The sequence below is a fragment of the Diaphorina citri genome, unplaced genomic scaffold (assembly GCF_000475195.1).
Source record: "Diaphorina citri unplaced genomic scaffold, Diaci psyllid genome assembly version 1.1 scaffold105, whole genome shotgun sequence".
Taxonomy (NCBI): Eukaryota; Metazoa; Arthropoda; class Insecta; order Hemiptera; family Psyllidae; genus Diaphorina; species Diaphorina citri.
Window position 1 is genome coordinate 135,736 of NW_007377542.1, and position 27,919 is coordinate 163,654.

The 27,919-nt window shown below is 39.5% G+C and overlaps 1 protein-coding gene across 1 annotated transcript in view; it reads left to right on the plus strand.

The window, feature by feature from the left end:
* The first annotated feature begins 4,302 nt into the window (after positions 1 to 4,302).
* LOC103524569 overlaps positions 4,303 to 27,919 on the plus strand; it is a 92,851-nt gene continuing 69,234 nt past the window's right edge. Inside the window, exons 1-2 of the mRNA XM_008489596.3 lie at positions 4,303 to 4,362; positions 19,761 to 19,997. Coding sequence (XP_008487818.1) covers positions 4,303 to 4,362; positions 19,761 to 19,997 — 297 coding nt within the window. The remainder of the gene's footprint in view (positions 4,363 to 19,760; positions 19,998 to 27,919) is intronic.

The window sequence follows — 27,919 nt, forward strand, 5'->3', positions numbered from 1 at the left end:
TATCCGACATCATTCTCCACCTACTTTTTTCTATAGAAAATTATTCATATTAGAGAGAGTGTTCTTATACCCATTTTTTCGAAACGTATTTTCTGTAGAGATAGATTAGGAAAGAAATATTAAAAAAATAATGTTTCGTTTTGAACCTCAGGGGGTATTTTGAATAACACCTATAATCGCATTTTATTTGATTTGGCGGTCTCTTTGACACAGGTAAAGGTATACAGGTTAACACTTCTTTTATTTATTCTTTTCATAATCTGTTTGAACTCACATTTTATTGTTTGCGGTTATATTGGACGATGATTTTGCAAACACACCGGTTCTACATGTGACTCCTATAAAGTAATTGAAATGAAGATGAAATACAGTTAGACACATCATATTGAATACGTGATTAGATGAAGGAATCGGTTCAGGCAAAGTTTACCAAATCCATTTCCCCGGCTTGGGGAACCTCAGGGGGTATTTTGAATAACACCTATAATCGCATTTTATTTGATTTGGCGGCCTCTTTGACACAGGTAAAGGTATACAGGTTAACACTTCTTTTATTTATTCTTTTCATAATCTGTTTGAACTCACATTTTATTGTTTGCGTCCTAACCTGTCGTTTTTAGTGTAAGTTTTTGACTTTTTTTCGTTTATTTTGTTCCCAGGAAGAAGGGACTATGTTAGTAGAAAAAAGAAAATAGGTCCTTCTTCCAGAGAACGATTCAACTACTCAAGAAAATAGGTCCTTCTTCCAGAGAAGGATTTAACTACTAAGGCTCAAGCTTTTTAGTGAAAGTTTACCTTTAGCCACATCAGAACTCGGAGCTTCCTCCAGCTTGGTCTCACTTTCCACTACAATCTCGTATGCGTTTCCTCCGTGAGCGTTGGTACTATCCCCACCCCAATCAATACCATCATCCCCCCAGTCAATCACATCCTGGGTAGTATCCTGGTCAGGATCTTCGATTTGAAACTCGAAGTTTTCAACCTGAGATGGAACCCTCTTAAATTTGAACTCAAATGTGGTTGTGTTGCCTGGAAAAATAAAGAGATAATATAATAGACATTAAAATGCAGAGAAGCCAGCCTAGTGAGCTTGGAAGGTAGTGTGTCTGCCTTGTAAGTTCCAGGTCATGGGTTTGATTCCCATAGGCATGAACTTTGTCTTGAACAGATAAGGTTTGTTTGCACAATGATGGACTTTCTCCGATCCTACCCTCCTTGTCTGTGATTTTAGGACAATAATAATACCACTGCTATTACAGTTCCCTCTGTGAAATCTCTTTTTTTTTTAAGTTGGGGGAAAAGGCTAAATATTGCTCAGCTGTATTGTTAGAACAGGTGGACATTAAAAAGGTCTGGCTGGGAGACATTATGGGTTTGATTCCCATAGGTATGAACTTTGTCTTGAACAGATAAGGTTTGTTTGCACAAAGATGGACTTTCTCCTATCCTACCCTCCTTGTCTGTGATTTTAGGACAATAATAATAATAATAATACCACTGCTATTACAGTTCCCTCTGTGAAATCTCTTTTTTTAAGTTGGGGGAAAAGGCTAAATATTGCTCAGCTAAAGAAGTCAGAGAAGGAGATCTTGTCCTGGATGTGTTTGCAGGTGAGTGGTTTCCGTCATTTAAAACTCCCATTTCTTCATTTCTTTGGCCCCTAAGTCATCATTTGTTTAGACCAAAGTACATCACACTTATGTGGTCTATTCTATTCTTATACTCCAGCCCTAGTAGGTCAGGGGTCAGGAGGATTAGAACGTTGGTTCAAATTCCAGTAGCAACATGAAAATTTAGTATAGTGTGATTTTGAGACAAACATTATAATGTTATAGGTACATAAAGGTTCCCTAGGCTTAGGGAGTTTTCATAGTTATTGCATACTTACTTAAGTATGTTATCATTGAAAATTAATTAACCCTTTCAGTTCAATTTAAGTACTTAACCATTTGGTGACCGATCTTTTCCTATTCTAACACCTCATTCTCCTCCCCACCACATCACAGAAAAAACCCTAGAAACCACTCTGTACATTATAAGTTATAAGTACCACTAAGTATAGCTATACGAGTATTTGCCTGAAATCCTGAATTCATTAAATATAAATAATGACCTTGTATGTATGTAAATACAACTCAAATACTAGATAACAGTGGCAGGTAGTAAGTAGGTAATAGGTACGTTACATGATTAACATGCAAGTCTTCACAAACCGTTCATATCGCTTCCTGTCAGAACGGGATAGCACTTCGAACACTCCCGTAACGAGACACTCAATCCCCGATGTTCCCGTTAAAAGTCTTCACACTGAGACACCTATGTTTCTCCCAATCATTACCACAAGATCACAGACACATATCTTCATATGAAGTATCACTGTTTGCTGACATGAACAATCTTCATATCCTTTGTGTACAGAGGATGTCGATTGGAAATCCTGTACTTCGTACGTCATTGCTTCCGTTCCCAATTGTATCACTGTTTGCTGACATGAACAATCTTCACATCCTTTGTGTACAGAGGATGTCGATTGGAAATCCTGTACTTCGTACGTCATTGCTGCCGGAAACAACGACATATTATACAGTCATTAATGTCATACATATCTACAGGTACTTTATCTATAGAGATACATATTATACAGTCATTATTACCTATATGTACCTATAGGTAGGTATATGTTTTATGTAAAGCTATAGACTAGAATAGACTGAACTTCTACCTACTTCTATCACACCTATCTGCAAACACCTAGGGACACGCGTTACCCTACATACATACATATATGAGGATCATTGAGCACTCCTTTCTCTTCAAACAAATCTATGAATTCTACTCCCATTATCTCGTTTCCAATGTTTTCATACTGTCATACATATCTACAGGTACTTTATGTATAGAGATACATATTATACAGTCATTATTACCTATATGTACCTAGGTAGGTATATGTTTTATGTAAAGCTATTGACTAGAATAGACTGAACTTCTACCTACTCCTATCACACCTATCTGCAAACACCTAGGGACACGCGTTACCCTACATATATGAGGATCATTGAGCACTCCTTTCTCTTCAAACAAATCTATGAATTCTACTCCCATTATCTCGTTTCCAATGTTTTCATACTTGACTAAGCTTTCCGGTGACATCTGGGTTACATCTCTCACTGATGCTATGGCCTGAGGGTGTTCTCGGCGCTTTGTATCCTCTTTTGAACCTGATGAGGCTGGGAGGTGTGAAAGTGGAATTAAAGCTCTCTGGTCGTTTGATGGTTTCTGAGTAATGGGTTTTCAAAGAGCTTCGTTCTACGAATAATTTCTTCGTTGCTTTCAAATTTGAACATTTTGTGAGGAAGTTTCGCCGGTGGTGGTAGTTAGGTATTCAACATTTGCGACACATTTTGTGAGATGAGCAATTTTGTCTTTTTTTTTTTTCATTTTGTCAAGAAATGTTCCCATGTTCAATTGTTCATAGGTATGTAGGGTTTAGTTATTCGTCCACCAGTCCAGTTATTCGTTCTCGAAAATTGTTCTTAAGGGGACGAATGGTACTTTTACCCTACCTATGTATTATGCAAAGGGAGCATTGAACCCGCATAAATTTCCACTTGGAGCATCGATGTTTCAAAATTTCGAGTAATTTATTGGATAAATTCATGTCCAATGTATTCTCGGGGAATATGTAGGGTATTTTATTTCCGAATTGGAAAGTTAAATCTTTAATTTCTAAATACCTAGGTAGGTAGATATTACCTATGAACATATGGAGGTATAGAGATAGGTATTACCTACCTATGAACATAGGGAGGTAGATAGGTATTACCTATGAACATAGGGAGGTAGGTAGGTATTACCTATCTAATTTATAATGTCCCCATCTAATTTGTTTTCCAAATATTATGCTAGTACTTTTTGCAAAAAAAAAAAAAAAAAAAAAAAAATGGGTATTCAACATTTGCGACACATTTCGTGAGATGAACTTTTTTTTTTCATTTTGTCAAGAAATGTTCCCATGTTCAATTGTTCATAGGTATGTAGGGTAAAGGCACCAGTTATTCGTCCACCAGCCCAGTTATTCGTTCTCGAAAATTGTTCTTAAGGGGACGAATGGTACTTTTACCCTACCTATGTATTATGCAAAGGGAGCATTGAACCCCACCTCGGGAACGGTTTGGAATTTCGGGATTTTCCGATTTTTCTCAGTACCTACAAAAAATAAGGAATCCAATGGTGAAAACCGCATCTTCTTTTGTATTCACTGTTCATGTTGTCTGCGTATTTATTAACATGGAATGCGCCATGGCTGTGTGTACTCTCAGGGTCAAAAGCTTCGAGCATTTCATTGCTAATGAGTACAATGTAAGCTTCGGAGCTCGGGTTATAGTTAGGTATGTGTTCATATCTATGGTTCAAAGTGGTTTTAGGGTCATCCCCTAATCTGTTCAAATTTCCTCCAATAAGTTGATAGTTGCTTGTCCCAAATCATCAAATTCAACACTCACGGTTTCGTTAGTTTACGATTGACATCGATATTTCAAGTTCCATATCCCAAATCGCACCTTATGGTCCCTGTGACTGGGAAATCCCTTCAAACGTAAAAGCTGTAGAGATATCAAATTCCGGAAACTATATCTCCTTGACTATCAATAAGTGATCAATTTATCCATCACTTGGTCACTTTTGCGTTGGACAATTTTAGACATGATGAGCTCTATACCCTCATCAAACGCCCAAAGTTTTAATCTTGCCTTCTTGTTTTCTCAGCACTTCACATGTAACACACCTAGTGTAGATAGTTTCAAGGAGCGATAGGCATTACCAAGACAACCAGCACTGCCTTATTAGGCAAGGACATAATTCTTCGTAAAATAGTTCCTGAGACATTCGATACGTATGTGTTCGCCACTAAAAAAATCTTTTCAATAGAGCTTGTTATAGAGATTTACTTTGTATCAGTGTACTTTGAATTCGTCGCTCTCAGTTAATTATGTAACATTGTAGATAATACACTTCGTCGTTCCAAACACGAAGAGGCGTAAGTGCGAAAATCACATTTTTCAGGAGGGCCGAAATAAGTTTTTTTTTTTTAAGTTTTTTAAATTTATTTTTTGAACCCTGGATTTTTAACTACTATGGTCTTATCGTCCCGAAATCGAAGAGAAAAGGAAGACAGGATAGGAGAAAGCCAGCTGTTCCGAGAACGAACATTATCCCATCAGGATAAAATCCGCCCCGGGCGGGAATCGAACCCGTGGCCTAGCTATTACAAGGCAGACGCACTACCAACTAAGCTAACTAGGCTGGCTTCCTGGCTACTTTAATTTGAACAAAAGGAGAGCTTTTAGTGTTCCATAATAGCGATTCATAGTATTCGTCCTACATTCACCTCAGTCACGCCCGGGGCGGATTTTATTCTGAACGGATAGGGTTCGTTCTCGGAACAGCTGGTTTCCTCTTAACCTATCTTCCTTCTCTCTTCGATTTCGGGACGACAAGACTTTGGCAGTTAGGTACATAAAGGGTTGGTGGTGGAGCCATTAATGCTACCCGAACCAGGTCGCAGTGACCAAGGGCGTTTATTAAAGCCGATGGCCCTACCTTTACCAATACCTTTTACCCGAATTGAAAGGATTTCACAGACTCCAAAAATTGACGGAACATTCAGATAAATCTCCCAATTGTTGGTCCTCTTATGAAATGACCAAGATTGAGGTGACATAGATTTTATTTAGGAGTTTTGAAATCGTTCGGCGCTCCTCTAAAACCGAATCGTTTATATTTACTACACTCATTTTTTTACAGTTTACATTTATTACAATATTTTTACTTTTTTTCAGTCGATCTACATGCATGTCAGAATCGAGGACACCCTCTTTGAACACGACTCCTAAATAGATCCTCGATATGAAACCATTTTGTCATGAGGACATTAACTCGCGAGCAATAAAAACTCAGGCAAGATCAGATCTGAAGATATTTGTCGAGATCGCCTGCTGGGATCTTGGGTCTATGAGCTCATCAATCCCACTAGGATTAGGTTTACCTCTGGTGATCTACTTAGATTACTTAGAAGATTACCTGGTGCTGCGTTAGGTGGAACACAAAAAGTTACCTGGTGTCCCTGGTGATTTTGAACTTGATGTCAGACATCATAAATTTCCACTTGGAGCATCGATGTTTCAAAATTTCGAGTAACTTATTGCTTATTGGATAAATTCATGTCCAATGTATTCTCGAGTAATATGTAGGGTATTTTATTTTCGAATTTGAAAGTTACATCTTTATTATATTTTCTATTTCTAAATACCTAGGTAGGTAGATAGGTATTACCTATGAACATAGGCAGGTAGATAGGTATTACCTATGAACATAGGGAGGTAGATAGCTATTACCTATGAACATAGGGAGGTAGGTAGGTATTACCTATCTAATAATGTCCCTATCTACTCGTATGGATTGCATTCCAGGAAATGGGAATTTATCTACATGGAAAAATCATTATTTTATCTCCCATCTGGTCCTTCGACCATACCTTCGCCCATAAAAACTAGGTGAGTACATAAAAATATCGATCTTCTAGATTTTTATTTCCAAATACCTATCAAGTATGTAGGCGCAAGTAGTTTGTCGCCTGTCTGGTTGTGTTTTTCAAGATGTGTGTATTCCATGTCAATGTTCTCATCCATGTGTAGGTTGTGTAGTACATCAATGTCCCTATCTAATTTGTTTTCCAAATATTATGCTGGTACTTTTTGCAAAAAAATAGTTTAGGTATCTCAAGCAGTCATGTCTCACAATGAACAAGAGACTCAGATTCGTTTTTGTTTCAAGTTGTGTGTGACAAGTTGGAAGTTCTGCCACACCCTTGCTCTGTGAGAGATGAAACTTGGTATCCTTGACTATGGAAAATACTGCCATAATTCCACAGGCTATATGCATTTGATTTAGAACGAGTAACATCTAACCTGTACAACACAATAGTATGGTCTTAAAAATCATTATTTTATCTCCCATCTAGTCCTTCGACCATACACCTTCGCCCATAAAATCTAGGTGAGTACATAAAAATATCGATCTTCTAGATATCTAGATTTTTATTTCCAAAAACCTATCCAAGTATGTAGGCGCAAGTACCTACCTAGTTTGTCGCCTGTCTGGTTGTGTTTTTCAAGATGTGTGTATTCCATGTCAATGTTCTCATCCATGTGTAGGTTGTGTAGTACATCAAGCACGTCAATAAAACGGAGATAAACTTGAACTCGAGTATAAAAAGAAAGGCATGTGTGTAGCATTCCGGTAGCATTTGAATTTTATGTCAGTCAATTTGCTCGACATGCTCCCCGTCTCTCATTTATAATAAAGGACGTGCTTTCCATCTTTGCCTCCCATCCCAACAAGTTTAACATCAGCTTCCTTTGAATTCGTTCCATCTTGACTCGTACAGCTTCCTTTTCCTTTGAATTTAGATTTTCTCCTTTCAAAGTTTCCGTCGTTTCTAAATTGAAGGTTGGAATGCTTGTTGAATGTTGTCGATTGACCTCTCTTAAATTTTCTCAAGTCTTGTGAATGAGATGTTAGATCCACACTTACGTGGACATGAATAGAGATGTTTTACATTCTTCACAGGCATTCTGCATGGACTTCTTCAAACTTGAATGGCTAATTGGGCATCTGTCTAGGTCTGCATTTCTTTTAATCCAAGCTCATCGGCAGCATTTTTTTCGTCACATACCTCTTTGCTCAGGTAACAGTTCTTCAGCTTCTTGACAGTTCAATGACATTTTCATCTAACGTTCATTCTGTATTGAGACCATCTCTATGTTTGTAACGTAGAGGACTTACGTGTATCCTATGCAGATTGCAGATATATTAACATTTATGTCATACAGAAAAGTGCTATGGTTATTGTTTTTATATTTTATTAAAGATTAAGTATACCTTTCGGAAAGCTACTAAGTTATCTTCATTTTCTGGATACCACTGATTTTGCTAATATGTATTATCTAGTTGATTGAGCTCAGCTCAGACTTTCAGGACTTCACCATTGATTGTCTCCACCGTTCAATATCGCACGGATATACGGAATCACACTCTTAAAACCAGCAAATCTTGTCTGGTCTTAATAGCTAACAACCTACATTGTTCTGCAAAGAGCGTTGCTAAATAAGATCATTTGGAATAGGATTCCGTGGAGGCTGCTGAATGCCAAACCCTATGCGAATTCTAAAGATAATAAAAGACGTAGGATGACTAGTTGACTAGATTGTGGCCACTTATATTGAGACCATCTCTTTGTTTGTAACGTAGAGGACTTACATTGTTCTGATTGAGATCAGACTTTCAGGACTTCACCATTGATTGTCTCCACCGTTCAATATCGCACGGATATACGGAATCACACTCTTAAAACCAGCAAATCTCCAGCCTTACCAAAGGAAACACGATAAATCCTCATATACCCGCTGAGAATACCATCACAACCATCAGTCCAGTGGAAAATTGCCAGTGAGAGGAGATAGTGACTCAGAATCAGACCAGTGTCCTTAACATCTTCAGCCTCATTACTCATGCATGCAACGATTTATGCCTGAAGAGTTCAGTCTTCTCCAATAAATTTATTGTAGGCATGATTCCAACCCACTCAGCCGACTAGATAGAGCAAGGGTCAAGGAGTTGGACACGTTAGTTACAATCCTGTGTAAAGGACCTACTCAGTGTAAAAGGATTATTGAGGATCTACTGGCGATTTAATCGAGATTGCTCATGCTTTTCTGAGACCTCATGCTGAAAGGGGGTGGGAACTTCTCTCAAATGATCGAGGATCTCAGTGAGACCTTTTAATAATACAAAGGAGAAAATATAGGTGACTCTTGTGGCATCTTATTCTCCTCCTCCTCCCCAAAACATTTTGGTGGCGTAATCTCTGGCAGCCCATAAACTTTACATGCTTCATTTATCCCATTACACGTTCCACACATCAGGCTGTTCTTACCCATGTTTCCACTCCCATGATAAATTCACCAAACATTCATCTTCAGTTTTCATGCTGAGGAAAACATCATTATAGGATGTGGATGAGAAAAATCCGACGATTTTCACGCCCCCTTCAACCAATTTACTTTTAAGTCCATAGTAATTGGGCAAAACAACGTCCATGGCCAAGTGGGTATCACACTAGGCTTGCACGCCGGAGGTCATAGGTTCGATTCCCGGCGGGTCAAAGTTTTTTCCCCTCTGTGCTTGGATTTCGGGGTGCATTCAGCCTCTTCAAGATAATGATACCCTAGTTTACAATGCAATAATATTTTACTAAATTGTACCAAGAGGTCCAGCAAAAGCTATCTATAGCGCTATTTAACACAGAACATTCTAAACGATGCCAATCTCTAGGTATTACTGAGAGCACATGGTACCGTTCCCACTGGCAGATGATCTCACGACTGCCAGCATATAGCATAACTCGCACTTCGTGCTCGGGAGGGGGGCTTCGCCCCCCTCCACCCCCCGGGGGCTTCGCGTGTTCGCTACGCGGGGTTGCGTATACGGTCGCGCTTCGCGCTCCCTTGTTTACGGTCGCGCTGCGCGCTCCCGGGGGCTTCGCGGGGTTGGGCATGCGGTCGCGCTGCGCGCTCCCGGGGGTTCGGGGGGGTAGGCATCGGCTGGCGGTGGGGGCTCCCCCATCTGATAAATAATATGGCAACCATGTATGTGTTTCTATGCACCATTTGTATGGAAAGAATTGAACTTGCGTACATAGGTACAACATACTTCGTACCTACACATATGTACATACATATTCGTACATGGTAGAAGTTATCTACAACACACTCGTATATAGAAGTTTCTTCTCACGAGGCTGGCTAACAAGGGGTTGGGTTTGATGTTGTAAACATGACTGAAGTAATTTGAATGCGCTCAAGTCTGTGCCAAAACAGTCGGAATAGTTGGCGAATGTCGTCTACTCTAATAGGCAGACATTGAATGCCAAGAGTATGAATTGTAGCTTCAGAAGGAACACTCCTGTCTAATCTGATACCTTAACCTATACCAATATTTTTATTTTATTTTTGATAATTCATTCAAGTCTCGAAATCTATGAAATGAGTAGATAATACCCATCATATTGTGAACATACATTTAAGAAGACGTTCATCGAGACGATGTTGTCTAGCTCTGCGCTGTCCCTCTGCAAGCTGCACCCCTCATGTGACTCTTCAGTCCTGCGGTCTGCGGTTGATTTGAAGATTTGGCCGCATGCAAGACATCTTGGATCATTGTTGCTTGGTGTTGACTGAGTTTGATTACAAAACAGTCTGTGCCAAACATACATTCATACATAGGTACCTCTGTTGCTTCAGCAAATGTAGTGGTCAAAAGCACGTTCAGGCAAAACTGATTTTGGGAAAAGTAATTAGAATGAAGAAGTAGAAGTGTGATGAAGAAAAAGGAAAAGAAGAAGAAGAGGAAGGAGGAGGAGAAGGAGAAGAATTCTTTACTCCACACGACTCTCTTCGACCCATCCAAAAAAGGCAAAAATTCAGGGAGTTTTCACTAAAAAGTACTAAAACTCATTAACCTCAATAAACTTTGACGATTCCCTAATCCTAAAAGTAGAACAGTAAAAAAGCTATACGATAAAAGGAACGAAAAGCGAAACCTAATGAAATTGTTTAATGAATTTTGAAATGAGATTTCGCCTTCTTATTCTCCTCCTCCTCCTCCTCCTCCTCCTCGAAACATTTTGGTGGCGTAATCTCTGGCAGCCCATAAACTTTACATGCTTCATTTATCCCATTACACGTTCCACACATCAGGCTGTTCTTACCCATGTTTCTACTCCCATGATAAATTTACCAAACATTCATCTTCAGTTTTCATGCCGAGGAAAACATCATTATAGGATGTGGATGAGAAAAATCCGACGATTTTTCACGCCCCCTTCAACCAATTTACTTTTAAGTCCTTAGTAATTGGGCAAAACAACGTCCATGGCCAAGTGGTTATCACACTAGGCTTGCACGCCGGAGGTCATAGGTTCGATTCCCGGCGGGGTCAAAGTTTTTTCCCCTCTGTGCTTAGATTTCGGGCGCATTCAGCCTCTTCAAGACAATGATACCCTAGTTTACAATGCAATAATATTTTACTAAATTGTACCAAGAGGTCCAGCAAAAGCTATCTATAGTGCTATTTAACAAAGAACATTCTAAACGAAGCCAATCTCTGGGTATTACTGAGAGCACATGGTACCGTTCCCATTGGCAGATGATCTCACGACTGCCAGCATATAGCATAATACAGGAGTGCACTGACATTACATAAATGAGCCACGCCGAGCAACTTTATAACAAGCCTTCAGCATAATCCACACAATGTTTGTACTTTCACTTTCCGACTGTGACGTCATCACTTGCATGGTTCCGCGTCACTGAAATTCAGCTAAACTTGAATATTTTGTTCCTCTTTTTTTACCGCTGAAAATAGTGTGATACCGCTATTTAGGTTGTTTTAACTTCATATATACCTACCTATTACATAGATAAGTATCTAAAGGTGTGTCCACACTTAGTCAAGCGGCCGTCGATCGATGTCGACTGAACTACTTGGATAACTTACATCCAGCTCGTCGATCGACGGCCGGTCGACTACGTTTGGACGCACCTTAACAACCTCTAGTTTTTATCCCGTGAGATATAAAATGTAGGTATAGTTGACTATTTCGGAGTGACCTACTGACATTCGTGAATGATCAAGGAGCGCGGTAGCTCTCCGCCCCGCCAAATCAAGAAAGTAAAAAAAAAAAAAAAGATGAGTGTTTCACCGCCGTTTTTATTTCGTAGCAATGAAATAACTGCTACATTAGACGCATGTGGTCTGTGTCGTAGCATGCCCATCCCGTAGTATACCAAATATATTCATCATAGTTCTAACTAGGAAACTAGATATCATGGAAGAAGAAGAAGAAGAAGAAGAAGAAGAAGAAGAAGAAGAAGAAGAAGAACTTTACTCTTTAATAGAAAAACTTAATAATATCATACATAATCAGAATTATGTGAGTCAGAATTAAGTACATACCTACGTATATGTAGGTAAGTAAATGTAGGTCTGTAGAACTGTTTCCTATAGGTATACTTGAATAGTCATTATGGGAAAAGTTGAAATCTTCTGGGTTTAGGATACAGGAGTGCACTGACATTACATAAATGAGCCACGCCGAGCAACTTTATAACAAGCCTTCAGCATAATCCACACAATGTTTGTACTATTTTTCCATGAATTATAACTGAAAAGACTCACCTAAGTTACCTAACTATCGCTCCAGAATACTCCAGATACCTACATCAGAAGTTGTTCAAGGGTCAACAACACAGCTAAAACTTCTGGCGATGAAGATCTGCTGATTCCACTTGGGGTCGCTATGCCTTTGTCATAGAGGACTGAAGCTGAAAGTTCCGTTAGTATCTGCAGCGGTTGAAATTATTCCGCTGAGAACTTGCGTCTTGAAATTTCGCTACTCGTGGGACGCAACACTTGTCTTGTTTGGTTATCCTCAACTTCAAGTCAAGATGTACCAATTCTAGGTACCTCAGATATAGTCACCCTGTATAAAAACTGTGAGCCGACAATTTATTGATGCCACAGGTAATAGAGTCGCCATTACGGGAGCTGATTTATTTTCCCAAAGAATGTTGACAATTGCGTCGATGAACACAGGAAACTATGAGCGAATTATACATAATCTATATTACATACATAATACATAAGTATAGGTATATACTCGTATTATAAACCTATAGGTAATATTATGCTCTGTGGGAAGGAAAGTCGGGGGAATGGGATTTCAATCAATGGACCTAAAGAAAAGTAAAATCCGCCCCCGGGAGGAAATCGAACGTCCTAGCGCTTACAAGGCCGTCACAGATTAAAAAATCTGGTGTGAACATCACACGACTTTCTATTACATTAAACTTCTCAACTGTAAGTCGGACAGTTCTAAAAGTTTCACCAGTGGACCTAAAGAAAAGTAAAATCCGCCCCCGGGAGGAAATCGAACGTCCTAGCGCTTACAAGGCCGTCAAAGATTGAAAAAAGTAATAAAAATCTACCAAATTGATCATAAAGAAAGCACTTTTAGGTTCAGAAAGCACTTGGACGGCTTTTACCTTTTTATCTTTTTAATACTTTCTTTTTCAATATCTACCTTCGTTTTTCTTTCATTAGTTTTCTTTTGCGGAAAACTTGAAATTAAATTGGGAAAATGGAGACACTTTTTATTCTTAAGTTAGGCCTCTTAAAATTTCCTTTCCTTTTGGAAAAAAGTTAACGAAACAAAAGTTCCGAACCTTTGATCACTTCTATCCAGGTGGTTTATTTTTCTACTTTTTAGTCCGTCCTTCCTTTATTATTACAATAGTAATAAAAAGGTATAAGGGACGGACTATTGTATTCGCTTCGGTGTCTGAGGAGAGGGAGGAGACGAGACGAGACGAGAAAAAAAAAGATAACAAATGCTGTAACATGTATTTTCTGGGCGGGCAATCGATTGGAACTAATCGCTGGCAATGGGAAAGAGAGGGAGGGGTGAGAAGAAGAGAGAGAGAGAGAGAGAGGGAGTAGAAAGAGGGGGAAAGGGAGGTGAGAGAGAGCGAGGAGAATGGGAAAAAGAGAGGGAAAGAGAAGGGGAAGGAGAGAGAGAGAGAGCGTTATTTTCTAACGACGCGACGCTTACATCAGATCTGATCGAAGTGGTAATGTATGTAGAGAATAGAGATACATATGAGTTAGCAAATAGATGGGCATATGAGAGGGGCATGCTACGACACAGGCCACATGCGTCTAATGTAGCAGTTGTTTCAGTGCTACAAAATAAAAACGGCGGTGGAACACTCATCTTTTAAATAAAAGAAAAAAGAAAAAGAAAGAAAGTATTGATGTATGTATATTGAAAGTATACAATGTTGAGGCGGTTAGGTGTAGTGTTAATGAAGTTGTTATGCTAGATAGTGGTAAAACGGTGAAATATTGTATTCCATACACCCAGGAACAATAATAATTAGGAATAAGATATTTCAGAAATCTGAATGAAAAAGTTTCGAAGTAAAAAGATGGATTATCCGATCCCACTCAGGCTGAGTGAGAATAATGTGGCGACAAGCCACCCTGTCGCCAAAAAATTCCCCGTCACACAGTATTACAGTGATTTCTTCTTCTTCTTCTTCTTCTTCTTCTTCTTTTCCTTCTCCTCCTCCTCCTTCTGCTTCTCCTCCTCCTTCTTTTCAAGACAAAATTGCAAACTGTGGTCCGAATTATCTGCACCCAAGTGTAGCATGGGTGGGGATGGGTAGTAGGTGGAAAGAAAGAAAGTAGGTATTGATGTATGTATATTGAAAGTATACAATGTTGAGGCTGTTAGGTTAGGTGTAGTGTTAGTGAAGTTGTTATGCTAGATAGGGGTAAAACGGTGAAATATTGTATTCCATACACCCACGAACAATAATAGTTAGGAGTAGGATATTTCAGAAATCTGAATGAAAAAGTTTCGAAGTAAAAAGATGGATTTTCCGATCTCACTCAGGCTGAGTGAAGATAATGTGGCGACAAGCCACCCTGTCGCCAAAAATTTCCCCGTCACACAGTATTACAGTGATTTCTTCTTCTTCTTCTTCTTCTTCTTCTTCTCCTCCTTCTCCTTCTTCTTCTTCTCCTTCTGCTTCTCCTTCTCCTTCTGCTTCTCCTCCTCCTCCTTCTGCTTCTTCTCCTCCTTCTTTTCAAGACAAAATTGCAAACTGTGGTCCGAATTATCTGCACCCAAGTGTAGCCTGGGTGGGGATGGGGATGGGTAGTAGGTGAACTAGTATGGGGTGGTAAGTTGTTTATTTTACGTGCTATGTGCGAGTTCTCTCGATTGAACATTGGGAGGGGATGGAGGGGAGAATGGGAGGGTAATATGGATAGCAGGGTATGAGTATTGGGACGGGGGGGGGGTATGAATGGAATGGAGGGGGTATGATAGGAGGGGGAGAGGACTACTCCTGTCTGTCTGGTTGACGTATAGGTAATACCTATACCTACCTACTCAGCAAGTAGGTAGGTAGGTACTCCATAATAGGTGCATAGGTACAGAAAGAATGAGGATATATATCATTATTCTGTCAGGAAAAAGTGTATGAAAACTTGCAAACTTTTGGAGAAAAATTGAACGAGGTACAAATAATACCTGCAATCCTACATATTACAGATAAAAATATCTTACATAAAGGTAGTACCTATCATTTGTACAAACATATATCCATAATACCTGTGTAGGTAGTAATTTAAACCATCAATCAATGGCTATCTTTATGAAACTGGAAATTGAAATACACATAAAAAACAACTTGATAAATTGCATGATTGACTTTTGATAAGGCATATACCTACCTCACTCAACGCATGAGAATATTGTTGATATTGATAAAATAAATGCTACGGAGCTACTGAAAAGAAATCTCTAAATCCAAACCTCTCTAACTGAAACTTACACTACATTTCGTTCGGTCAGAAATAAAAATATTGAAAAATTATATTGAACCACCAACTTATTCACACGACTCTCATAAGTTTCATATCATAGTATGAATGAAGAACTTGAGATATTTTGCCTCCGCATAAAAATAATGATAATGATACGTGAATGAAACAACATCAGAAGGTGTCTACACCACCTAAAACGAGACCAAATTTGGTTCCATTGACAAGGTTAGGGGCCAGGACTAACCCATGCAACTTCCCACTTGGATTTGGTACACCAAGATCAAGTTTATGCTGGTTGTGACGTCACAAAGACGATGTTTGTCATGTAGGATTGTAGGTGAGCTTGTGCGATGATTGTTCGCACATGGTATGGTACAAGCCTCATAAGAATATGTGTAATTTTATGGTGTCTAAAAAGGAACAATCTCATAAAATGTGAAATAGGGAATTGGCATCTCCACTATTTTTTAACATTTTTATATTTTTTTTTTTAACATTTATAAATGAATTTATTGTTTAATGCCGATCTAATACTACTATCTCTTCTCTCTTTCTCTCTCGGCCAGCCTTATTAGCTTGGAGAGTAGCGCGTCTGCCTTGTAAGCCTTAGGTAGCGGGTTCGATTGCCGCACGGGGCTAATTTTATCCTGGACGGATAAGGTTCGTTCTCGGAACGGCTGGCTTTCGGGACGATAAGACCTTAGAACTTGCAGTTTCACAGTTCCCTCTATCAAACTTCACCTTACTTTACCTGCAAGGGTGCAATAGTCCTACATACTGGACTCTATCCTGTTTTCCTTCTATCTTCGCTTTCGGAACGATAAGACTTTATAAGCAGTTACAAGTTCCCTCTATCAAACCTCAGAAAAATAAGGGTAATAGAAAGTAAAAAATAATAATAATAACAATACCTAAATGAACAAAAATGTTGACCAGCTGACACTCATGGGCTAACGCGAAATCCAACCTTTTTCATTTCCTGCTGGGAAAAGCAGCTCGAAACTGTCTTGACCCAGATTTATTTCAGAAAAACATCTTAATCACTTCTCTACTGTGGAGGGGATACTGAAGAAAAATCTAAAAGCTTATTTGCACCCGCTTTAATTCTGTTGTTTTCTCAAGCGTTGGGAGAGGAGATGGTGGAGGATTCGATGGAAGAGAAAACGGTGTGTGGGAAAACGTTGAGAAGGGAAATCGGTGGAGTAAGAATCCGAGGGAACTGGAGGGGGAGGAAGCGAAACCATAGGGGGAGGGACAGCCAATGAATTTTGTACATTGAAGAGAAACTTTTGAAGAAAATATTTTTGAACGTTTGTTTTGTTTGTGTTGCGTTTTGTTTTAGTTTTCTGTTTTCCGTCTAAATGTTACCCCCGTGTCCTGAAATTCCTTCTTGTAAAGTTCTGATGTTTTTTACTTTCTGTTACCTGTTCAGGGTTCATGTGAATGTTTCTTCTTTACCTTTCCTATTGGGTAGGTATGCTCATAGGTAGTTTTTATAAATTACCTACGTTCTTCTTCTTCTTCTTCTTCTTTTCCTTCATCTTTTCCCATGTTAAGATGGGGTCGGCGTTTGTCGTCGGCCTCTCAATCAGCTCTCGAATGATCGCTTTGAGGCCAACTGGTTCTGGCTATACAAAATTTTTCGAGTGGATGCCCTTCGCGCTCAACCTTTGCTATTGTTATAGCATAAGGAAAATTTGTACTAGTCTGCTCACTGTTTATAGTCCCCTAGCAAGACGCTGATCTACTCTCTGTTTATAGTCCCTCAGCCAGACCTACGAGGGTCATTAGTATAACAGCTGGAGGTTTCAGTGGAATCTATAGTTTTTTTTTGATTAAAACGTGGACGCACCTTAAATAAAACACTACTGCGGTTAATCAGTCTAGTTATAACTGCTTTTGTAAGCGCCAGGTTGCGTGTTCGAGTCCCGCCCGGGGCGGCTTTTATCCTAAACGGATAAGGTTAATTCTCGGAATGGCTGGCTTTCTCCTATCCTGTCTTCATTCTCTCTTCACTTTCAGGACGATAAGACCTTGGCAGTTATCTCTATCAGACCTCTTAAAAAAAAAAAAAAAAACTTGCCCTCATTGGGTTCAGAACTTTAAAATACATGTATTGAATTCAATGGTGAAGTTAAAACCAAGTCAATTCATTAGTTAGGTACCTCTCAATATGAAGTGGTTCCCAAAGAATTGAGCTCGGTATTATTGGTAGGTTGCCCTATTCCGTGAGGTTAAGAACCCCTGCTCCAAATCCCCCCATTCTTGTGTCCCCCGGCTCATCCTGTGAACTTTGACCTCTTAGTATTCCCTCAGTAAAGTTTTTAATTACGTAAAGACGAAGCAGGGAGCCTTCTAAAACACTGACCTGACCTGTCAAACTCCGTAAGCCTTTCTAAGCTCTTTAGCTTTCAAAACGGAAGAGAAATTTTCTTAGCCTTTTCCGTTTTTTCGTCCTATCCTTTTTATCTCGACAGTTTAATAGTTGACTTCACTTACTTTGGTCCCTTCTTCTTCTTCCCTTTTCTGTGCTTCATATTCGGGTAAAACAACTGTACTTTACCTAAATAGCTGGATAATTACCTAAAATAACTACTTTACTCTACGTCTTCCTAAATCCAAATACAGGTAGTTGATAATATTACGAGTACCTATTACGTAGATAGGTACCTACAGTTTGGTTGACCACAATCTAATCTTTCGTAGTGGATGATTTCATCGGCGGTTTGGATCATAAATAATTTTACAAAAAAACAAACCACATCAATAATAATCAGATCAGTCGCTAGATATAAATCAATTAGCGATTTTCCATGTTATTACCTATTACCTAATAATAATAGACAGTTAAATCTGTGATTTTTCTAGTAAATTGTCCTGCGATTTTCGAGCAGGAAATGGCTATCAATTTCTTTAAAGATCAGATCTTAAAAAAGAAAAAATCTACATGCACACAGAAGACGAAGAGAAGAAGAAGAAGCAGAAGAAGAAGAAGAAGAAGAAAGAAGAGGAAAAGTAGTCTCGATTTCCCATGGAAAAAAGAAGAAATAATCAAAATAAAATATAGGTAAACAGATAAAAATAAATTCCAAGACATCGTGATTAAAGATATTAAAAAAAGGCCTCTTGACTATTGATGTACCTAATGTTTCTGACATTCGCTGAGCAATATGTCAAACACGATAATTGTACGATGTTATAAATCCTGACATGAAATTAAAATAGAAAGTAATCAAAATAAAATATAAACCAGATAAAAATCAATTCCAAAACATCGTCATAAAGATAATAAAAGGCCTCTCGCTGGTGACTATTGATGTAGGTACCTATATTGTTTCTGACATTCGCTGAGCAATATGTCAAACACGATAATTGTACGATGTTATAAATCCTGACATGAAATTAAAATAGAAAGTTCTCCAAACATTAGGCACCATCATGGCAAACCCTGCCTACACATTTGCATAAAATAACATAAAATATCATGAAGGTAGAAGTAAATCTACATACGCTCGAGTGAAAAAAATTCAGGACTTTCCAATCCCTTATGGTCGGGGCCAAAATCGGAGATTTTTTTTTTTTTTTTTTTAAAGAGGTTAGATATATCCCCGAAAGGAACAATCTCATAAAATGTGAAATAGGGAATTGGCATCTCCACTAATTTTAAACATACATACATGAATTATTGTTTAAGCCGACCTCATACTACTATCCCTTCTCTCTTTCTCTCTCGGCCAGCCTTGTTAGCTTGGAGAGTGGCGCGTCTGCCTTGTAAGCGTCAGGTAGCGGGTTCGATTGCCGCCCGGGGCTAATTTTATCCTGGACGGATAAGGTTCGTTCTCGGAACGGCTGGCTTTCGGGACGATAACACCTTAGAACTTGCAGTTTCACAGTTCCCTCTATCAAACTTCACCTTACTTTACCTGCAAGGGTGCAATAGTCCTACATACTGGACTCCGCACACAGGAATTTCGTTAGAAAAGACCCCCATTTTCGTTAGAAAAGACCCCAATTTCGTTAGAAAAGACCCCTTTAACTGCATGGTCATTGGAAACTAAGTGGTTTTTGACCTCGTCAAAAATGCACCTCCATGAATTTCTATCCAATGCTTCTTCCAAAAACCTCTACCTATCAAACCTATTGAAAAAAAAAAAAAAAACTTCTCAGTCACATCTGATCCTTGTGTGTTACCAATGGCCAGTTTTTGGCCAAATTTTAATTTCTCCTATTTTCTTGCCGGATTTCAGGACGTGTGTTGCCAGCTCGAGCAGGAGTTCAACCCCATCGTGACGGCAACATGCAAGGCCGGCTACATGACCATTAAGGTCAACACCACCCAGGCGTTCGGTGGTGCTGTGCACGCCAAAGACTTCCGGTCCCCCAGTTGCATCACGTACGGCAACGGATCTCACATGACCACCCTTGGGATTAACCTGCTCGCCCCTCAGGGATCTCCGGAGTACTGTGGTGTTCTGGTCAATAATGTAAGTATTTAGGTATTTAGGGTGGATTTCACCAATATTTTTTTAGTCCCTAGAAGGCCTGTTTACCTAGTCTCTAGTCTAAACAGGGCTATTAAGCTAACAGACTGTTAGGGGAAAAAAGAATGTTGGTAAAAAAAAATCTCTCCGTTAAATATACTATGATTACTATGTTAAATTTTATGTCTAAACTTGGACTCGAAGCACCAACCTCCAGATTCAGAGTACATCGTGCTAACCAATATACGCCACTGAGGTTTGTACCTATGTACATATGTATTTGTATATACCCAGATACCCACACCCATGCAATAGAGAAGTACCTACCTACATAAATAACTACGGGACTTCAAATTTCATCAGGAATAAAATGCTGAAACCCCTATGGCATAACTCAGGGGGTTCCCCTCATACTCACAGCTCAGCAACACAGCTTGAGCTTTTGTTCACCCTACCCCGATAGCCCTGACTTTCAAAGGACTCCCCCAACCCCAACCACACCCGATCCACAAATATCTTCTCTCCCACATCCCTCTTCTCCTTCTCCTCCTTTTCTTCTTCCTCTTATTTCTCTTTCTCTCTCTCTCTCTCTCTCTCTCTCTCTCTCTCTCTCTCTCTCTCTCTCTCCCCCCTCCTCTCCTTATACCTTTCTCCCCTGAGTTCTCTCTCCCCCTCTCTCTCCCTCTCTCTCTCTCCCTCTCTCCCTTATGAACCAAATTTATAGTGTTTATGGTTGGATGGAAGAGTTATATTTAATCCGCCTGCACGAAAATCCATCAATCCCATAACCCTGCCAAAAAAAATAATAATAAATAAGAATAATATAATAATTAATAATAATATAGAATAATATTGAATAATAATTAATAAAATAATTAATATAAATATATAATAATAATAATAATAATAATAAAAACAATGTGAAAACAAAAGGCCGGATGATAGAAAACATTAGGTACATACATTATGTACAGGTATATTATATAGTACATGTACGAGTATATTGTATAGTAATACTTGGTTCCAATCAGGGCCATATACAGGAATTTATCCAATTTTTCCGAGTCCACCCTATTACATTACATGGAAATGGGGTTCTTTTCTGACGAAATTCCTGTGTGCGGAGTCCAGTATGTAGGACTATTGCACCCAGTCCACCCGATAGTAAAGAAGCAAAAATGAAGCCTACCCCCCCCCCCCCACATCCCGCCGCTACTCACCTTAACTTCCTTCCTACCCCACAGCTAGGAACCCTACCTATCTAACCTATACTTACCTAACCATTCCCCCTTGTTACAAGATACAAGTTTAAGTGCAAAGTTACGCAAAAAAAGGTTTATCTAACCTGCAAAGTTTAAGAGAAAGATTCTGCCTTCCTCTCCTCTCTCCCCAACCCGCAGACCTTTCACCTTTTCCCTTTCGCTATTCCAGAGAGGGAGAAGACTAATTGCGTACAAAATGGCGTCTGGCATACCTACTGATCGGTGATCGCTAACACGTTTTATATGATACTTAAAACTCACTAAACCTATGAAAATCCTTCCAGCAAAGAGCACATTACCTTCGTACAACTACTTGCGTACTCTTTAGTGATTTGATTTCTGTAAATTTGTAAGCAACTAGTATTTCTCCTTTTCCTACCTGACATAGTCTCGAACAAAACGGTCGCAAGTGGCAATATCCGCCTCCAGACTCTATTCCTCTCCCTAATTTTCATCCTGATCCTTCAAATTTAATGAGGTAAACCTGACCGCAATAAACTTGGTAATTCTCTTACTCGTAAATTCAAAGCACAAAGCTCGTACCTTCCCGTGTAACCCCTAAAACCTAAGCCACTTATCTTCCTTCCCCATCCTTCGAATTTAATAAGGTAAACCTGACCGCAATAAACTTGGTAATTCTCTTACTCGTAAATTCAAAGCACAAAGCTTGCACCCACCTTTCCCTGTAACCCCTAAAACCTAAGCCACTTATCTTCCTTCCCCATTCCTACCTCCCAAAAATCTACCTCTTCCCAAAACCTTTCATTCACTCAATCTCTCCCCAAAAAATTCTCTACCTTTCTCTCTCTCGCTCGCCCTAAACTTAACCCAGCATCCGAATCTTATAGGTATACATTTTATACTATCTCTCTCTCTCTCTCTCACCATCTTAATCACTGTAGGTAAAACGTAGGAATCCACTCTCTTTCTCTCTCAAAAAGCTCTGTCTCTCTCTCTCTCACTCTCTCTCTCCCACTCCCTAAATCCACTTATGTTTCTACCTCCCATTTCAATATCCTTGCTTACTTTCTCTCTTTCACACACTCATTTTCTTTGTTCTTGTCTCTCTTTTCCTCTCCCTATTACATAACCCACTTATCAACCTCTCATTCTAAACTCTCATCCTGTCCCACTCTCTCCCTTCCTCTCTCTCTCTCTTCTCTCTCTCTCTTCTCTCTCTCTCCTCTCTCTCTTTCTCTCTCTTCTCTCTCTCTCCATCCCTCCCTTCCTTTATCTCCCTCCCTCTTTACAGTAACTCTCTCTCACCCTTCCTCTCTCTAGACTTAACTCATCTCCTAAAACTGTAGGTAGGTATATTCCACTTACATATGTACCTCCGTATCCTTAACTCTCAATTGGACCATACCTAATACTAGGCTTGCCAAATATCCAAAATGTCGATTCGGGACGCGAATCCGCGAACATAATTGCCAAATCCGCGAACATAATCGCGTCGATTCGGGACGCGAATCCGCGAACATAATTGCCAAATCCGCGAACATAATCGCAAAATCCGCGAACAAAATCGCCATCCGCGAACTTAATCGCGAAATCCGCGAACATAATCGCCAAATCCGTGAACATAATCGCCAAATCCGCGACCATAATCGCGAATTCCGCGAACATAATCGCGAATTCCGCGAACATAATCGCGAAATCCGCGAACATAATCGCCAAATCCGTGAACATAATCGCCAAATCCGCGACCATAATCGCGAATTGCGCGAACATAATCGCGAATTCCGCGAACATAATCGCGAAATCCGCGGACAAAATCGCCAAATCCGCGAACATAATCGCGAAATCCGCGAACATAATCGCGAAATCCGCGAACATAATCGCGTTAGGATTATTGAGATATTGGAAAAAATCCTACAATGCTGCAGTGGGCACCAAAGTTGTGATATAATAATACAAAGAAACTGCATTTACATTTTACATATAAGAGATCTTTTGGAATGAGAAAAGGAATTTGCAAAATAAAGTGAAAAAATAGTTCCATTGGGTATTCGAATATGTGACTTTTCACATTTATCTTTTAAGATTGGTAGGTATTTGGATCAACCCCCCAAAAATCACGACGTACACTGATCGTCATCCTTCTAGAATGGATTTTAAATTACCTTTGTCCCTCTAATGCTGGCCACTCAGACCGTCTGACGGACCCGGTCTTAAGTAGACCTATATTGTCAGTGTGAACCTCTTGTTCAAGACCTTGCAGACCTCCTAGGTGCTTAGTGTCAACCTCATTCCTATTGTTACTCAGATCTGGTACAATGAGACACTTTAGTGACTTTGGTATTTTTAGAAATTTATCACTCACATTCATACTCGATGACGTAATGTCGCCATGAAAGTTGGGCACGTACCTACACATGAAATATCTATTGTATCTATCTAAAAATATCTACTGTAGAGTTGGAAATGATCAAATTCGCTCGTGTAGGTGTACTTAGTGTCCAAAGTAAGGTAGTTCGCGCACGGGTCACAATTTGATTCTAGCGGATTCTATCCTAAAAGGATAACGTTCGTTCTCGGAACGGCTGGCTTTCACCTATACCATCTTTCTTCCCTCTTCGATTTCGGGACTTTGAGATCTTAGCAGTTACAGCTCCCTCTATCAAACCTCTTCAGAAAATCATCTCCCTTTCCTTTCAAATTGACTACGACTCGTGAACGAGCTCTCTAACTATTTTACATTCCAGTCAGGTCGGTCTGTGTTCTGAGTGTTAGTCATCGGAGAAATGGCCTGCATTTTGGTAAACTGCCATGGGGAATCCATCATTGGTTGGTTTTGCTATTGACTCGCAGATTCGTACACCCAAAATGTGGAATTTTAAATCCAATCTTTCCGCAGCATCCAATCTTTATGATCCTTATCTAAGGATAAATCCCAAATCTCGCAGCACACCTAGGGCGACCTCGCAGCACACAGTTTGAGAAGCACTGGTGTTGTGGTTAGCACGGTGGACTTTGACGCAATCCAAACGGACAAGTAGCCTTTAAGGTTAAAAGGAAAAAAAAAAACTTCAGGATAATAATTTCAAAGGAGATAATAAGCTTCAAAAAAGATAATACAAGACCTACCTGGTTACAAGAAAAGAGTAAGGATACACCTAAAATGTTAACAAGCAAAAAGCGGATTAAAGTTCGCACAAAAAATGGAATAGGGTAAGTGTACCATTTATTCGCCCACCTAAAAAACGTACCATCCAATTTCATCAAAAGAAAGGGCTTGAAGACTGCTATCGAACCAGTGCTATTCAAAAATTGTAGTCATAAAAACAAAAATTAGAAAAATAAATGTGGGCAGGTGGGCCAATAAATGGTACGTTTTTTAAGTGGGCGAATAAATGGTACACTTACCCTACCTACCTCCCTGTCTACCTATTCTCCTACTCACCTTACCTTCTTTCCTACCCCACAGCTAGGAACCCTACCTATCTAACCTACTTACCTAACCATTCCCCCTTGTTACAAGATACAAGTTTAAGTGCAAAGTTACGCAAAAAAAAAAAGGTTTATCTAACCTGCAAAGTTTAAGAGAAAGATTCTTCCTTCCTCTCCTCTCTCCCCAACCCTGAGACCTTTCACTCTTTCTCTACCCCTATATTCCAGAGGGAGCAGACTAATTGCGTAAAAAGTGGCGTTTGGCGTACTGTTCGCTAACACTTGATAGCTACACGTTATGTACTTTACCGAAATTTAAGATCATTTGTTAATTCTTTCTGCACATAAACACTTTGTTGATTTACTTTCTGTGAAACTGTACGCAACTAGTATTTCACCTTTTCCTGCCTGACATGGTCCCGAACAAAACCTTCGCAAGTAGCAATCTCCCGCTTTCAGACTCCCTGATTCTATTGCCCTCCCTCATTTTCATCCTCATCCTTCAAATTTAATGAGGTAAACCTGACCGCAATAAACTGGTAATTCTCTTACTCGTAAATTCAAAGCACAAAGCTCGTACCTTCCCGTGTAACCCCTAAAACCTAAGCCACTTATCTTCCTTCCCTATTCCAGTCAGGTCGGTCTGTGTTCTCAGTGTTAGTCATCGGAGAAATGGCCTGCATTTTGGTAAACTGCCATGGGTAATCCATCATTGGTTGGTTTTGCTATTGACTCGCAGATTCGTACACCCAAAATGTGGAATTTTATTACGATGATTTTTGTCTATTTCAAATTTATAAAGAAATCAGAAGATGCAAGCTTACAGCTTACATAACTTCGACTTTTGACTTTTCAGACCGATTGACAGACTTAGAAGCTTTTTTCAGCACACACGTTCTGCTGGTCTGACAGACCTATTACCGGTTTCATTTGTTGTTTGAATATCTATCGGTAGCTCGAAATTCCCCTGTCATTGTCCTCTTCAAAGCCTATACCATGAGCTGGGCATCCTTATTCTGGTAGTACAAGTTAGAAAGAAAAGAACACAATCGGAACAACATTGGTAACATAAAACCAACCAACACTTTACCTAATCTGAAGAAGGAATGACCATTCAACCGTTGGCATACCAAGAGGCTATACTATCGGATAGCCAGAAATACCAGAATGTATCTGAGCATAAACTTCACCGGACAATGGTATCTTAAGGCTGGTCAGGAGCGGTGAATCTGCTGTGTGAGGTTATTCAATGTGCGATAAATTGCATTGTAAGATAAATTCTACGAGAAATGTACGATAAACAAGAGAGTAACCAGATAACCTGTTTAACCTACAGCTCGCAGGATTTACGATTTTCGAGTCTGGAGAGTAACAGCAATGATAAATTAACACTACATTTTATGCACCGATTCACTGCAGTCTGAATTCTGCGAAAGTAAAGTCTTCAAAAGGATCCCTCTTACCCAGAAGAGTAATTTTAAAAAAAGATACATTCTTTTTTCCACCAAATAAGGTGGATTTTGACCTAGTAAGGGCCTTCAATCGTAAAATACGAGTATTTGATGCGTCAGAACCAGATTTCAGCTTCAAAAAAGATCAGTCTGGTACTGATCTTACTAGGAAGACGACAAACGCCGACCCACACACACACAGACCATCTTAATCACTGTAGGTAAAACGTACCTATGCATCCACTCTCTTTCTCTCTCAAAAAGCTCTATCTATCTCTCTCTCTCTCTCTCCCTCCCTCCCACTCCCTAAATCCACTTATGTTTCTACCTTCCATTTCAATATCCTTGCTTACTTTCTCTCTTTCACACATTCATTTTCTTTGTTCTTGTCTCTCTTTTCCTCTCCCTATTACATAACCCACTTATCAACCTCTCATTCTAAAGTCTATCTCTCTCCCCCCGCCCCACGCTTTCCCTTCCTCTCTCTCTCTCTTCTCTCTTCTCTCTCTCTCTCTCTTCTCTCTCTCCATCCCTCCCTTCCTTTATCTCCCTCCCTCTTTACAGTAACTCTCTCTCAACCTTCCTCTCTCTAGACTTAACTTATCTCTTAAAACTATACGTGGTAGGTATTCCACCTATGTACCTCCGTATCCTAAACTCTCAATTGGACCATACCTAATACTAGGCTTGCCAAATATCCAAAATGTCGATTCGGGACGCGAATCCGCGAACAAAATCGCCAAATCCGCGACCATAATCGCCAAATCCGGTACCCACTACATCAACCTACCCAGTACCACTTCCCAATACAACCTTCCATCTCATAACTCCATCTTCCCTTTTTTCCCACTATCTCATTCAACTTGACACCTATTTGTTACTTTTCTTTATTGTTCCCCCTATCCCATCACTCTTCCACATCCCCAGGGGCAAATATAAGTAAGTTAGGGGTATAATAAAATGAAAAGGACCGTCTGGAGCTTCTTATATTTCCAAGATTTATGGGACTGAAAAGTCTCAAGAATATTCTCCCATATTCCCAGTCTCAAGATGTTCAAGGAATATTACCCCATTTTTCCTTGGACAAAAAGAATAAACTAATATTAATAACGAGGGGGGAAAGAAAAGTCCCCTGGGATTTGCAAGGTCAGGAGTTTGTGAAGTGTTCGCTCTCGCTATTATTGAGGTCATAAATTTTAGCCCTATTGGGAAATACGTAGGTGTTTCCTGTCCACTTGTCCAGGAATGTTTGAATTTAATTCCTTAGGACGGTGGGAGTTTTCGGAATTAATTCAAAATTGAGGAGTAGATGAATTAGGTAAATGTCTGAAATTCTGAATCTACATATAAGAGATCTTGTCAGCTCCCATGGCGTAGTGATCACTGGGCTCGCCTTGCACGCGGGAGACTTGGGTTCGATTCCCGACGGGGTCATGAAATTTGTATCATGCAAATGATTGATTCCGTGACTGGATGTTGCGGGGCTCACTCAGCCTCGTGAGGAAAATGAGTAGCATTATATGTCTGAAATTGTGAGTCTATAAGAGATCTTTTGGACTGAGAAAAGGAATTTGCAAAATATAGTGAAACAAGCTGGGCCCGTCCCTCCGATGGTTAAAGAATACCTATGTACCTACCTAATTTGTTTAATATTCAGTTTATTATTATTCTTGATTTGATTTTTTAATTATTAATTAATTTATTTAATTTTGACATCCTTTGTAAATACTTTTTACCTAAGTTATATATAGCAATGGATACTCTCGTAAGTATCCATTGCTATATATAACTTAAGTAAAAAGTATTGATTTTTTAATTTTAC